Source organism: Perna viridis, chromosome 11 (genome assembly GCF_037379345.1).
Source record: "Perna viridis isolate PV_CMFRI_1.1 ecotype Kerala chromosome 11, ASM3737934v1, whole genome shotgun sequence".
Taxonomy (NCBI): Eukaryota; Metazoa; Mollusca; class Bivalvia; order Mytilida; family Mytilidae; genus Perna; species Perna viridis.
The window spans coordinates 35,699,311-35,713,838 of NC_142455.1; the positions used below are offsets into that span (position 1 = coordinate 35,699,311).

The window sequence follows — 14,528 nt, forward strand, 5'->3', positions numbered from 1 at the left end:
GAGCTTAGCGCTGCTGCGGGCCTATTCGTTTGACACCCGGACCCGCACGGGGCAAAAACCTTGATATACTACAGACGCTGTGAAGTCAGCCTCATATGCTGACCTACACTTAGAGATCGATAGTAAAGGAAAACTACTGACCAAACTATTTAACAAACGCGATGACCTTTCATTCGTCATTTTTTTTCATTTGTGACAACTTCCCTGTAAAAGAGAGACAATCAGGATATAGTATGGGTTTACTATCCGGTATATTTTAGGTGACATGAGTGTACTTTCCCAATACATTTTGATAGCCATGAGTGTATTTTTGGAAAACAGTTCGTTCATATGAAAAGTGTATTTAAATTAATAAGTTCCCTCACTCTATAATGAGCACAGGTTTGTTAGAATATTTATAGCATTGGCTGTGAGAAAGTGAGATTCGGTAAGAATTTTATTTGTAACTTAAGTGAATCTACACGATTTTATTGGATAAAATGAAGTTCACATGAGAATAAACTTGATGTGATCATGTGATCAAAATGATAATAGAAGTATTGTTTCTCATTTCAGAAAGTGAAAAAGTGCATAAAAAAGAAGCGCTACTATAACAACTAAGACAAGTATATACTATTGAAACAAATTAAAATGGTTCTTGACTCCTTGTTGTCTTCTTTGTAACAAATTATTTTAATTTAAATAGTTTTCTATATTTTTAAGAATGAAGAAGATACTTTAAGCAAAACAAAATAGAAAAAAGAGTTATAAAGATATTCAAATCAGGAAAATCATGTGATAAAATCAAAAGCTGATATACAAATATTAACAGAACGAAACTAAAGAAAAGGTTCATTTTGAGAAGCAAAAATATCGTTGTAATTCTGTGTAAAAAGTACTTGGATACATCAAAACTTGGATCAGACTTGTAAATGACATACAGTACTTGTACATGTATAACACAGAATTTTTTCAATATCAAATTGTATTAAAATCTTAAAAAGGTCACATTATTATACTTTTCTCATTCCAATTCAGTTGCAGTAACTATATTGAGGGCCAATATTCAAGTTGACTTTATCAACATGAACTATAAATGTACACGTATATCAATGTATTAGAACAAAAAGCAAAGCCTATATGTATCATACATCCCCCTAAAACTCTATCAGTTGCAAACTTGTACATACATGTTATACCGGTACTTGTATATTATAATAAACAGCATTGTTGTAAATATACATTCTAGTTGTTCAGACAAAGATACCAACTTTAATATTATATGTACTGACATATTTAAATCTTTCAGTTAATCAAATACAATATGCATTCAGTTTTACTAGGAAAACGATTAGAAAAAAGGTTTCAAATATGCAATTTCACCAACATGTACATGTAAATGTCATTATTTTATAAAAGAAACTAATGATGAAGTGTAATTTCAGTCAGGTTTCCCCTTATTGTATAATAACTGAGAAAAGATGTGTAAATGTTTGTGCTGTGCATTTATTCTCACAACTTTTAATTTGTAATAAAAGGTCACAGAAGTTGAGATAATCATTGAGAAAAATATAAAAAAAATAACTATCAATGAGTTATATAGTAGTTAGAGGGAGACTTAGGAATGAAACAAAAATATATTTGTTAAATTGTTAATTGCAACTGTTATCCAAAATCTTTTATCCCTCAAATAAGATAAGGTGCCTTAGTTAGTTGTATTTAACTTGCTAGCAAGGTTTAAGAGGGCCACGTTAATAACATGCATATTAACCTTTTCTTCCTCCCATTGCCTTCTAAATTTCCCTGTTTGGTGAAAAATATAAAGACATATTTCACAAAATAGGATTAATCAATAAAATATACTTTTGTAATCCTCAGGGAACTACCATTTATTTTTTTAATTGGGGGAAGGTTACAGGACAGCCCATAATAGAAAAAGCAGATCTATAATGTCCTAATATATTTTTATAATAATAAACAAAATTCAAAGAAAAAAAAGAAAGCAGGACCTTTTATTATTTTCTCAAAATAAAAAGGCAGGATAGAAAATTTTATAAACCCCTCATAAAAAATCAAAACCTCACAATGATTTGATGGAAGGGATAGCAAGACTACATGGATAAAAATATCAGCTGTAAATTCAATCCAAAAAGTTAATTTTGAACAAAAATGTTGATTTTATTTTTCTAATTTTCCACTGTGTCACCCACTTCAAACAGAACTGATAAGTGAATAGAAAAATAGATTAAACATGACAAAATAATCAAACAAAATCACACTGGTAAGTAACTACATTCCATATGCCTTTAATTTCATGCTTAAAATAGCATCTACACTGCAAACCAATACAGTTCATATTAAAAACAATTGTTTAACAGATGTATAACCATTTCAGGTATGATAAGTTGATAACTGGCATTCCAAAAGACTGAATTCTTAAACTTGAAAAGACAGTCATAAAAAATTATAAAACCCAAGGCTGTCAACCTTTCAAGATGTGTGAGATTTGGCTTGTTGGAAAAATCAAAGGAAAATACATCCAGATCAACTTCAAAACGTGTGAGGGTAAAGAAAAAAAATCATGTGCATGTACAATATGCGGTAAAATGTTATCAATGCATAAATAACACTAACATTTATCCCTGTTTGACAAACTGTTACTCCTGTAAACAAATCAGTTTAGTTTCTACAAATACATGTACATGTATATACTACTCGTGTCAAATGAGTGTAGTTGCAATCGAAATTCATTCAATGCATTACAAATATTTATCATAACTTCAAGTGGCGCCCCCCCCGAAAAATGTAGAAAAATTATGATGTGTGTTAAATCATGAAAAACACTCACTTCATGATCCTCACCGGTATTCCTGTCTATAAATTCTTTTGCCCTACACTTAGAAATCGATGGTAAAGGAAAACTATTGACTAACTTTACGACAAACATGATCACTTTTCATTCATAATTGTCAATATGCTTGTTTAACTAGCGCCTTCAATTCATTTAACGCTTTCTGTGTTGTGAAATTAAGTTTACTTTATCCTTTCTGTCTCATCACTAAAACTTTTTAATTTCTAACTAAATAGAATTAGTTGGAAGTTTTCTATTTGTTTCAATTGTTGTTGCATCAGTTTCAATTTCGAGTCATTTTGAGTCGATTTTTGTTTCAATTCTTGGGACAATTGTTTATTAATTGATGTCATTTCATTTAACAACTCATTACACTTCGTGTTTTGATTCTGCTTGGTTTGTATTCTTTTCTCGTTGTAATCGTTTGCTTTTTCGAGCTTGGCAAAGTTTTCTAGAAGTGTTTGCATATTTACACGTATATCGAAAATTCTGAAATGTTTGACACAGTATTGTTTTGGGCTGTGTATGGGCATCACGTTTTAGAATTTCTTCCATCCGGGACTTGCCACCACTGAGAAACATTTAGCAATCTCTAGCATATTTATTAGTTGATGAACCTTTGTTCGTAGAAAAGCATAAAAAGGAGTTAATAACATGCGTATTACCTCTGAATAATTTGTATCTAAAGACAAAAAAAATCAGTAAATATATTTTGTACATGTAAATATCATTAAAATTCAATATAATCATGGTGTTTTATAACAATCTACAGAAATTTATCACAAATTAAAATAGGTTACACAAGTTTACTGTAACAAAACTTTCATCACTCAACTGTGTACATGTACTAAAACCTTTTGGTGATTTGGTCATATGAGCAAACTTTCTGTTTCCAGTTAAGAACCAAATTGTTATATCTCTGTCCGTATGTCTTCTTGGATGGCTTTGTCTCCCTATGATCCCTTTTCTTTGAGTTTTTCGAAATTTTGTTCTCACAATGGTCGATAGAAGGCGAACATCTCACCGACTTTCTGGTGGGTTTGTCTTTTATCCGTCCAAAAGAGTCAACTGTTGCTGTCCATCTGTGTTTCGCCTTTTCTTGTCTCAGCCGACACGATTCTGTTGAACGTAAAGATGTATTGCGGCTGTTTCCATGTGAAAAACTCTTTGGGTGTTTTACAGATCTGATTCGTTTTGGTGATTTTTCTTTATCTTTTTTTGTACAGTCTTTCTTTGAATTAACATCCATTTCATCGACCGTTTCGTAGCCATCGCTATCATCATTGGACGATTCTATGACTGTATTTACATCGTCTGGATATTTTGTTAATATGTCGTTAATAATAAACTGCATTCTTCGTTTCATCATTCGTTTTGTAGCCCACCAGGTTATTACCGAGGCGATTGACGAGGATATTATCGACACACTAAAAAGGGCAAGAATTGAATACACAACAGAAACGTTGAAATCTGAAAGACATATTTAAATATATATACATATATAATTTTGTTTTAAAACTGAACACATAACAGGAAGTTATGATTGGTTAAAGAGATGTACTGATGAAAGTGTTTTGTGGATATAATTTCTCATGCGTATTATGTTAATGTATTAATTAGATTACGTACACAAGACATAACTAGAAAGACTGTAATTAAGCAAAGATCAATAAAAGATATCACCTACACTCCCTAGAATCAAATTTGGTGTCACTCGATACGTCATACAATACAAAGCTTATGTAAATTTATATTTAACTGCTCATTATTCGGTCTATGAATGCCATATCACGTTTACCCCGTAAGCCATCCAGATGCTAATTTAAATAAGTATATGCACAAGGGCACTATGTACAAGTTAAGTTGCAAATTGACACAGGGGACGGGCGGACGGACGTATAGATGAATAAACGGACAGCATGATCACTAAATGCAACTCCTGCTTTGAAAGCGGTAATTTAAGAATGAAATTATCGCTATATCTTTAAAGAAACAGACATTGTAGATTACGTATTGAAATAGAGTGTGCTCTTTTGATAAACTATCATTTTTTTTTTATCTCTGTCTAAAAATATACATATTTTCATGCTACATACTTTGTTCACCTTTAGATGGAAAGAGTACTTTTTAATAGTAATGTAAACTTATTAAGACCGACCTGGATATACATCTTTGGGTTCCCCGAACTCCCTTGTCACTGTAGTAATATCGGTACTCATTGCATACGTCACAGCGGTCACACTGATCCATGTGGTTCCGTCATTTTGAAATCCTTCCTTCTCGATTACTAAGTTAGTATAATGATATATGTATGGAAATTAATAAATATTTTTTTCCTGTTTATTGAATTTTGATCGATGATTCGTTTCCGTCTGCAATTTTCAAAAAATCGCATTCATTGGTAGTACAGCTGCAAATTAGTAGCATGTAGTTTGCAAACCAAGATCATGGCAATACTTCAAAACAGATTTCAATTTGGAAAAAAAATTAGGGTGGGGATATTATAAAAAAAAAACGAAAAAAAAGGCATTAAACTATGAATATTGTCTAAAAATATCAACTTTGTTGTAATGAACATAAAAGTTTTTCATGACATAGCATAATGTATAAATATAAGTAAAAGCAATAATTTGTGACATTATTTCTAGTAATGACGGGCTAGTACGCTTTTTTTTCGTAATATGAGACATTTTGATTTGTCGCAAAGTCCATCCCTGGCATTACTCGACCTTTATTCCTACTTACGCGCCTAAACTGAAATCCTTGATCCGACACTGCATACAGAGTATGCAGATAAAGTGTTATATATTAGTTTTTGTAATTTTTGGAAAGTACACACATTTTGAAAAAGAGGAGTGCCAGCCGGAGTTCCTCAGAAGAAGAAGGGGTGCTAGTACATTGTTTGTCATTTTTATATAAACCGAAAATCATTGGGAACGTGAGAAATCATACCTATCTAGGTCTTAAATTTGGGGCGTCATGTAAATTTACAGATGTAAAGAAATACTTGAATAAAAAATTCTGAAAGTTTATTTTAAAAATTTTTAAAAGTTTTAATGATAAAAGAAAAAAAATAAAAGACACTTATTCATGTTCAACCAGTGTAATCATATGCCAATGAAATTTTGGGGTTATTTTCAAAGTGACAAACTTCATAAATCTAACGATCGTTGTTTCTCAAAATTATGCTCTAATTTACAGCAAGAGAATGTACACAACAAATGTGTCAATATTTACTTGAAGTAAACAAAAGGGCGACAACCATTGGCGTTATGGGAGAATAGGGTCGCCTCAAATTGATAATGAAAGTTATTTTAAATATGTTAGCATAGTATGTCAGATTATATTTTAGTGATAATGAACTCATCACCCAAGTCTTCATTACATCAGAGGATGAGAAAATTATCATGGATTAGTTGTATTAATGTTATACAAGATTTCATGGGTGTACCCCAGAAGTTATTTATTAACGAAAAAATAAATAAAAGATTAGTTTAAAAAAAAACATTAAATAAAAAAAATTAAAAATGTTGGCATGAACAATTATTTAGAGCTAATCCAAACCAAGATCATGGCAATACTTCAAAACAGATTTCAATTTTGAAATATATTTAGTGCCCAGGGGTGTCCCGGTTGGGAGGGGGCTAGAGTTCTCTGTTCCCCAGTGAGTTAAAGGGGGGTCTCGCCAGTCCCAGCCAGACGACTGATTCCTGGAGTGGAAGAGGTGGCCCGACCGGCAGCTGTGTCTGGGTCACAGACATGAAGCCCGGTAGGAGGATGCAAGACTCCTGAGCCCAGGGGCAAGGGACCTCAGGTGAGCGAATCCTCTACTTCCCTCAGGTTCTGCCATTATTCACCCTGTGGCCTCCGGGTTCAATAGTTGGAGGAGCACGTCCTCGAGGCCCATGTTGCACCTGTGTTTGACCTCAGGGGGACACCACTAGTGAAGCAGTTCGCCGGATGGTGGCCTCACTGAGAGCCCAATGCTTGGAGCTGGGTAGGATCGAGGAGACCCTACAGCTGGTGAATTTCAGGGGCCTCCCCCACTTAACCTGAGGCCCTATGACGGCATGTTGATGGGGATTGCTAAAGAGGCAAGTTGGGATGTCCCTGCCTCCTTTGGGATCAACCCCATCGCCTCCCCTGCTGCCTTAGCCCACTGGCGGGTACATGTGGTGGTGATGGAGTTGTTGGGCCCGGAGAAGGCGGAGAAAGGAGTAAAAACGCTTTTTAAGAAAATCGGCCCTGCAAAATCAAAATGGCCCCCTCCTCGTGAGGAGGATCCCAGAGGTGGGGGTAAGAGTAAGCCTCAACAGAGGAGCCCTGTCTCTGTTTTTAATAGGTTAGGGAGACTTGGCACACAGACCCCGGTAGGGAGGCAGGTAGTAGTCAGGTCGCCACCATCCTCCCTCCAAGTCTGCCCGGAGCACACGCCCCCCAACTTCCCTAATGGGCGTGTGTTTTCCTGAAGACCTATCGAGGAGGCTGGAGGCGGAGTTCCCAATCTCTCCGCCTGCAGTTGAGACACTCCCCCAAGGCTATGATGCCCATTGTCACCCAGACATGGCTAGGAAGTCCCTTGGCCTTCCCCCATCTGCTGGGATCAGGGAGTTCTTGAGGGCCCCGCTGAACGGCACGGTGCCCTTTGGCCAAGTGTCTGTTGTGGGGGATGCGCGGTTTACTACGATCCCAGCAGATGGCCAAAACCAGGGAGAGTGCCCTAAGCACTGGGTTGGGTGGTAGCTGTGGAGGTGCACCCCAAGAAAGCCAGGCAACTGGACGATCAGTTAAGGACACTGCTGCGTGATCCTCAGGTGGCCGCTCTTGGGGAAATTGGACTGGACATGCGTACTCCCAAGGACGGCTGGGAGCGCCAGGTCAGCACCTTCCGGTGGGCCATCCAAACCAGAGTGGAGGGAAAACCATCATCCTCCACCTCAGGGTAGAGGAGGGTGATGAGGTGGCAACAGAGGTGCACCGGGCCGCCATCCAGCTGTGCAGGGAGTATAGCTCACCAGCCCAAAAGATACATCTGCACTTTTTCAGGGGGCCGAAGAGGTGCGTGGCTGGACTAGGACCTTCCAAGAGTGTGTGGGTTCACTCTGGGAGTGGCAAAATTCAACCACGTACAGGCACAGGCCCTGTACTTCTTGGAGCCAGGGAGTATTCTTTTAAAATCTGATGCCCCATTTCCTCCCACCTGGGGCGACTGCAGGCCATCCACGCTATCTGCTAGAAGTGGCTAAGGCAGTAGCCCAGGTGAGGGGAGTAATTCCCCGGCAACTCTCAAAGGAACCTTGGAGAACGGGCGCCGGTTTCATAACTAGTGCCCACTCCAAGGTTCTTTGTACATATATATAAATTAATTTTTTAATCCCGAATGCTCAGAAGAAAGCAAAAGAGAATAACTAATAACAGTTTATAGAAAAGGGCATTCCGGTGGTGAGTTGAACAAATACTTAGAACTTTAGTAGAATCAAATAATTGTTCCCAGAAAGACAAATAGATCTAATAATCCAATGAATTTCTATTAGAAGGGATAGTAGCTATCTTAGATTATTATCTTGTATGGACCCAAGTATGGTATGTAAATATATTGTTCTGGCAACTCTCAGAGTGGAGAGTGAAGTGTTATTTTAGTCGAACATCTGAACTTTTAGTTTTTACAAGGGGGAAAGTGGTCAAATATCAAATAGTGGGAGGCGATGGATTTTAAAAATCATAAGGACATCTGTTTAGCATCTGCAAGGCTGGGGAGGTTGCGGGGAATCAAGGGTGTTCACCAGTTAGGGGCCAAGGAACCGCAGCTCTCCTTCCGTAAATATAGGATATGGGGATTTGTATAAGCCCAAGGGGAACACTGGAGGTAAAAAGGGGGGCCTTTAATAAAACGGAGGGGAATGTAGTGGTCCGGGATTTAGGTCCTCCAAATAGAATGCAGCTTTGGGGAATTCCCGACACTGTTCCCATCAAAAACCAGCCAGTGGGAACGAGGCAGACGATATCGAGACCTACAGTTCAGACTATATAAAGTATATATATATAGTAAGTAGCGTAAGCACTATAATATTATATATACACATATCTGCACCTGGTCCATGCTCCCAGTTTTTAGTGGAGTTGCTCATTTGCTTTTGTTACTTTTTATGTATGATTTTAGTTACGTAATGTTCTTTGTAGTGTATATCTGTTTTCCATGTCTGGTCTTTGTCCCTGGATTACATTCTTTTTATGACCCCTATAACCTTGGTTCCCTTGATTACTCCATCAAACAAATATCGAACTGTAGTGAATGCTAGATTACAAGAGTTTTGCATATTTTTGTTAACTGTTTGTTATGTTAAAAGTACATATGACCTTATGAACTTAAGGAATATTCCATTGAGATGTGTATTGGGTTCTTTATTATATTACTTATAGTGATTGTGATCAAGTGATCGAATACTATGTGAATCACCTTAATGATTGTCTTTGGAATCAATTTCTTCATATTTATTGTTTCAGAACTATGTTATATACGCTGAATAAAAATAAGAACCTAGCCGGTTATCTTTATCAACCGACTCTGTTATATTAGTAAATGTCTTCCTCAAAGAAAGGCCTAAACCATATCTTATTTCACTACAGTCCCGGGGCGGGAGAAGGGCACTTGCTATATAAGTGATGGTGGGGAGGAATGACCGGGCCAGCGAAAGCAATATTTTAATATAACCTAGCTCGCTGAGTGGTCTAGGGCGCTGTTGCTGTGCAGGCGGTATTGCCATAGATGTCACAGCCGTACCAGTTCGAACCCCCACGAACAAAAAATTTGCAACGCAAATTTGACAGTTCTAACATCGTTGGGAATTTTTCAGACCGTTCTATACGTTTACATTACCTTCCCTGTATGAATTTGATCCGATGGAGCAGTTTAGCGAATAGAGTCCTCACATTCTGAGACGTTTGTACAATATTGATTTGTTGTGACATGCATTAATAATTTGATCCTCTATCCTACATAATAAAACTTAAATGAACTGTCCCATACTACAATACATCGTGTACTAAGTTACAGCCCTAGATTAATCGTACGAGGAGGAATGACCCGGCCAGCGAAAGCTATATTTTATATAGCCTAGCTGGCCGAGTGGTCTAGGGCGCTGGACTTTGTGCAGGCGGTGTTGCCATAGATGTCACAGCGGTACGAGTTCGAGTCCCGCGGAGGGAACGACCAAACATTTGCATCTCAAATTTGACAGTTCTAACATCGTTAGGAATTTTTCAGATCTTTCTATATATATATATATATTGCTACCCTCTTTCTTTTCGGTTTCGCTAATCTCAATACACACTTTTCCATCACTAATACATGGTACAATTGTATTATTTGTGTCCTTGACAATTGGCGGAACAATATTGAAGTCCAACGTTCTATATCCTGTTTTTCAAGTATTGGCATTTAATTCAAAGCGTCTAAGTTTCAAAACTTTATCTTGGTGATAAGCGATACACTGATCTATAAGATTTTCAAAGATGTCTCCTTCCTCTTGGCAAAAATAACACTTAAATTCTCTAAAAATTACACTATTTTGTCGGATTTTTTAGACTCAACCGCCCAAAAATATTTCGTTTCCCAACCGGCATTGTTCTTATTTACAAAAGGTGCAAATGAACAGGACGGGTTTTGAACAATGTTGAATTGACGCATATATTGGACATTTACACTGAAAATGTAGAAAAACAGAGTTCACAGCCGAAACGTTGAATAAAAAATACACTTAAATCAAATGTACATCATTGAACAAATGTTACCGATTAACGACAATTGGCGAAAGAAAAGTTGCTTTCGCGCTTCAAGTATGATTTTTATGTCACCGCGGTCAGTTGATCAATTATTTGCAACGTTATATTCACATTTATATTGTAAACAGATATCACCGAGAAAACGTTATTTAAACAGCTTTTTACTTCGCGCTTGCAAAATTATCAAGATACATTGAGAATAACGCAGACAAATTAGTATATAAATAGGTGCTTGCCTGTTCGATTTCATGGACGACGCCATCTTGGAAATGACTCAACTTTTACTGATGTACAGCTTACACCACAGTGTTTAAATGTGGGTACAGTTGGAGATAAATAAATCAAGAACATGTCGGATTTTCTAAACAAAGTCTTTAGATTGAAAATCATTGTAAACTATTAAAAAAAATCTAGTGTTAGTACCAAAACATGTCTTTATATTTCAGTATTAGGCGTCTTTAATATTTACTTTTGTCTTGAAGTCATCTATCACGGACTTGAATTTGTATCTATTAAAAATTTTAATCCCCTCTCATAAAACTGTATGACATGAGTAGTAAATATTTATTGTGTATTTGAATGTGTTACTACTTTAATGTACGTTTACATGAAGTTAGACGGAAACAAAATATTGAATAGAACGAAGCTATAATCCCATCTAGGTGCTTCAAAAATAACCGCAACTCTTGTCTTTTAATCAAAGTTTAGTTCTGAGGATCTAACTTCACTTCAACTTCAATACTGTATTGTAATATTTCAGACACATTACAGTGTTACAAGAGGTAATAAACAAATCACATGAATAGAAATTGCAGATACAAATACATATTACAAAAAAATTTACAGTTTGCTATTACAATAATGTTTCTACTTGACGCAGGAAAATAGCGACATTTTTCAATACTCTAACATTACAAATAGATAGTAAGCCATATAGTTTATAAATATTAGGGTACCTTGTATAATATGCAGGAATATATCTATCTCTCAGAGCAGAAATTTTAAAGTGATTACAAACAAAAAAGTAATGATATTCATTCCCAATTTCAGCCAAGTTACATAAAAGACAGGTCCTATGTTTTAATGAGATCCCTGCCCATCTCCCTGTTTCGACTGACAGCTTGATATTAGAGCATTTCAGTTTACATATTGTTATACGATCTGCTCTATTGAGTTTCAACAAATGTTTTTTCCAACTCAAGATCCTGTTTCAAATTTAGATACAATTCCTCCCTAGACGAGTTACCAATATCACTGAATAAAGTTTGATGACAATTATCAGTTAATCTTTGTCTAACAATCATCTTAATATCACTGACATGCAAAACAATTTGGTTATTCCAAACGTATGACAAACCAATGCTATCAAAAATACTCTTCATAAATTCATTATATTTGAAATTAAAATCTTGTTTTCCATGTATTGATAACAATAATCTTAACAAAATGCTAGATAATTTATTTGGATTTTCTAATAATCTCTTCCACAAATAAAATGCATTAAATACATGCAAGACAAAAAATCGATCTAGATAAATTCGTATGCATGTGACTTCTGTTGACCTTAATCCGCGCATGTGCTGTAAGGGTCGCTTCTTTAATAACAAATCTGATTGCAAAACCAAAGTGGTTATTCAAAGGTAAGGAAGACCGACGGACTCAAACCGTAAAAGAAAAAAGTTCGAATATAACGCCAGGATCCTTTTGCAATTTACATATTGTGATATAATGTAGCTCAAGTTTACAAGTATTACTTATAATTGTAAACGGTTGACAATCTTTAAATATTTTAAAAGTATGATTTTGTGTTAAAAAATGAAGTAGTGAACGGCACTCATTGGCACTAATTTTGAAGCGATGAAATTGAGTTTTATAGTTAAGAATGCTTGAGTTTAAGCGTTATTTTATTGCAATTCACATAAATTTGTCATTTTTACAATTATTCGTGATATCAGTTATCTTCCTTTGATAAAGTCTTGTTCATATAATACACATAACTCAACTTATTTTAAATTGCAATATAAGATATATATATTCGTACTGAATATTTAATACAAACATTTTACCTGTTTGTGTGTAAGTATTTTATGTAGATTTTCAAACTCCAATTTCATCATTAAAGAAGGGGGTTGTAATCAAAGCTAAGTTTTAATTTTCTGTCCATCCTATTTGAAAGTTTGTGGATTATGCAACACATCATTACAATAAATGCCAATTACGGTGTGACCAAGCTCAGGAAGATAATTTTCCAAATAATTTGTCAAAAATAAAAATAATAAAAAACAATTATTGAATGCACATAAAAGTAAATTATTAGAAAAAATAGGCAGTTTATTCTGGATGCTGTCTTCCCCCTAAAATGTGAACTAAGATACTATTTTATAATACAAACCTATACCGTGTTCATGTAATACACATTTCATTAATATGATTTATCTTTTGCAGTATATTTGTACTTTCTGTTAGAAAAAACAGTTAGACCTACCTGCTGCATACAAATACAAAGTTAACCTTTTCATGTCATTTAATGGTATTTATGGTAGTTTCTATTTTATATTTTGACATTAGCATGGGGTGGATCTATACAATTTGAAAATGTTGGAAGCAAGCTTTGGTTCCTCAGAAAAAGGGATGATGCTAGGACATGATTTAATTTGTATAGTAAAAAAGAGGGGTACTAACCCCTTGCACACCCCCATGTCCGCTACTGAATTAGTTAACTCTATTAAATGATTTGGATTGATATATATTTAAATGCATATTGAAAACAAAATCTTATTTGGATGCTTGTTAAGATGTACTTTGTTGTAGTAACCTAACTATAAGGAAAGGGTTGTATTTTATTAATTCAGCAGGATCGTAAGAATGAAACGTTCATATTCTGTGATTTTACAGACAATGACTAGAAGTGGTCTTATTAAAAGATTTTGGATGGAATTTCTAAAAGGTGGTGATGCTAATGCAGCATTAATATACAGAATCACTTTTGGTGAATATTTTGCAGTTCTCCAAGATAAAAATATCGCTGAGGAACTTCACGATGCCTGCTCATATCCAGAAGACTGTAATTGCCGTACATTTGGGGAGAAGGCAAGCATAATTGCTGTGTTGATGATGATGATTTTTTTATTTAGATTTTGTAGAGACATCATCAAATGAGTATTTATCAGAAAACAGTCAGCTGATTGACGTCATAGGGTTTTCATCTGGTGATGATACCCTCTCTGATTCTGAAACAAAGTTACTTTTAAAACATTCTGAAAATGATTTTGAAAGTCAACTGTTGTCAGAGTCAGAGTACGTCAATGATCATGCAGGTGAATCAGTCAGTGCAAGTTTCATTGATTCAAATGAAGCACAACCTCCAATACGTTTTCGAACCAGTTTCTATGACTCAATGATTCTTACAGAGACTGAATCTCCTTTGCCTTCAGCTGAATCAGAATGTACATTTTGGCAGTGATGATGAAACCCAGCCTCCTATTCGCTATGAGTTTAGTTGCAGAGACACTGCTCTAAATTTACAATCTGTTTCCAGTGATGAATTAGAATTTCACCTTCCTCCCTTGATTATTCCTGAAGATAGTAATGAGCAAAGTGATAGGGATTCTTCACCTCATAATATCTTCAGCTATATCAAGCGTAGAAAGCGAAACCAGTCAATTCATCTTTGAATATTAATTATTATATTGAGAATAAGTTTTATTATCTCCCTTTTTACTATTTTGAGATAAAAGTTTTATTATCTCCCTTTCTTACAATAACTTAATAAAAATTTAAGTTGTATATTAACAGTCTGATTCTAGTGTGGAATAAGAATTTCACATCAAAACTTCTGATTATTCTAAATTTTGTTAAAAGCCAGCTATAATTGAAATGGATTTTTATTCAACATGTTACATATACATGTATGTTT

The 14,528-nt window shown here is 35.3% G+C and overlaps 2 protein-coding genes across 5 annotated transcripts in view; one reads left to right on the forward strand and one right to left on the reverse strand.

The window, feature by feature from the left end:
• LOC148603903 (embryonic protein UVS.2-like) overlaps nt 1-645 on the forward strand; it is a 22,265-nt gene extending 21,620 nt beyond the window's left edge. For all 3 annotated transcript variants that reach the window (XM_088552274.1, XM_088552275.1, XM_088552273.1), the window contains exon 9: nt 556-645. In XM_088552274.1, coding sequence (XP_088408400.1) covers nt 556-600 — 45 coding nt within the window. In that variant the 3' untranslated portion in view covers nt 601-645. The remainder of the gene's footprint in view (nt 1-555) is intronic.
• On the reverse strand, nt 548-11,361 carry LOC148603904 (uncharacterized). 2 transcript variants are annotated; one of them, XM_088552279.1, is made up of 2 exons: nt 4,989-11,361; nt 548-4,257 (listed from the first exon to the last, which is right to left on the reverse strand). In XM_088552279.1, the coding sequence occupies exons 1-2, from the start codon at nt 5,078-5,080 to the stop codon at nt 3,678-3,680; spliced, it is 672 nt and encodes a 223-aa protein (XP_088408405.1). In that variant the 5' UTR covers nt 5,081-11,361; the 3' UTR covers nt 548-3,677. The 2 variants fall into 2 exon arrangements, with proteins under 2 accessions (XP_088408405.1, XP_088408404.1); XM_088552278.1 differs by having other exon boundaries at nt 548-4,300; nt 4,989-11,360.
• Between the last annotated feature and the right edge of the window lie 3,167 nt (nt 11,362-14,528).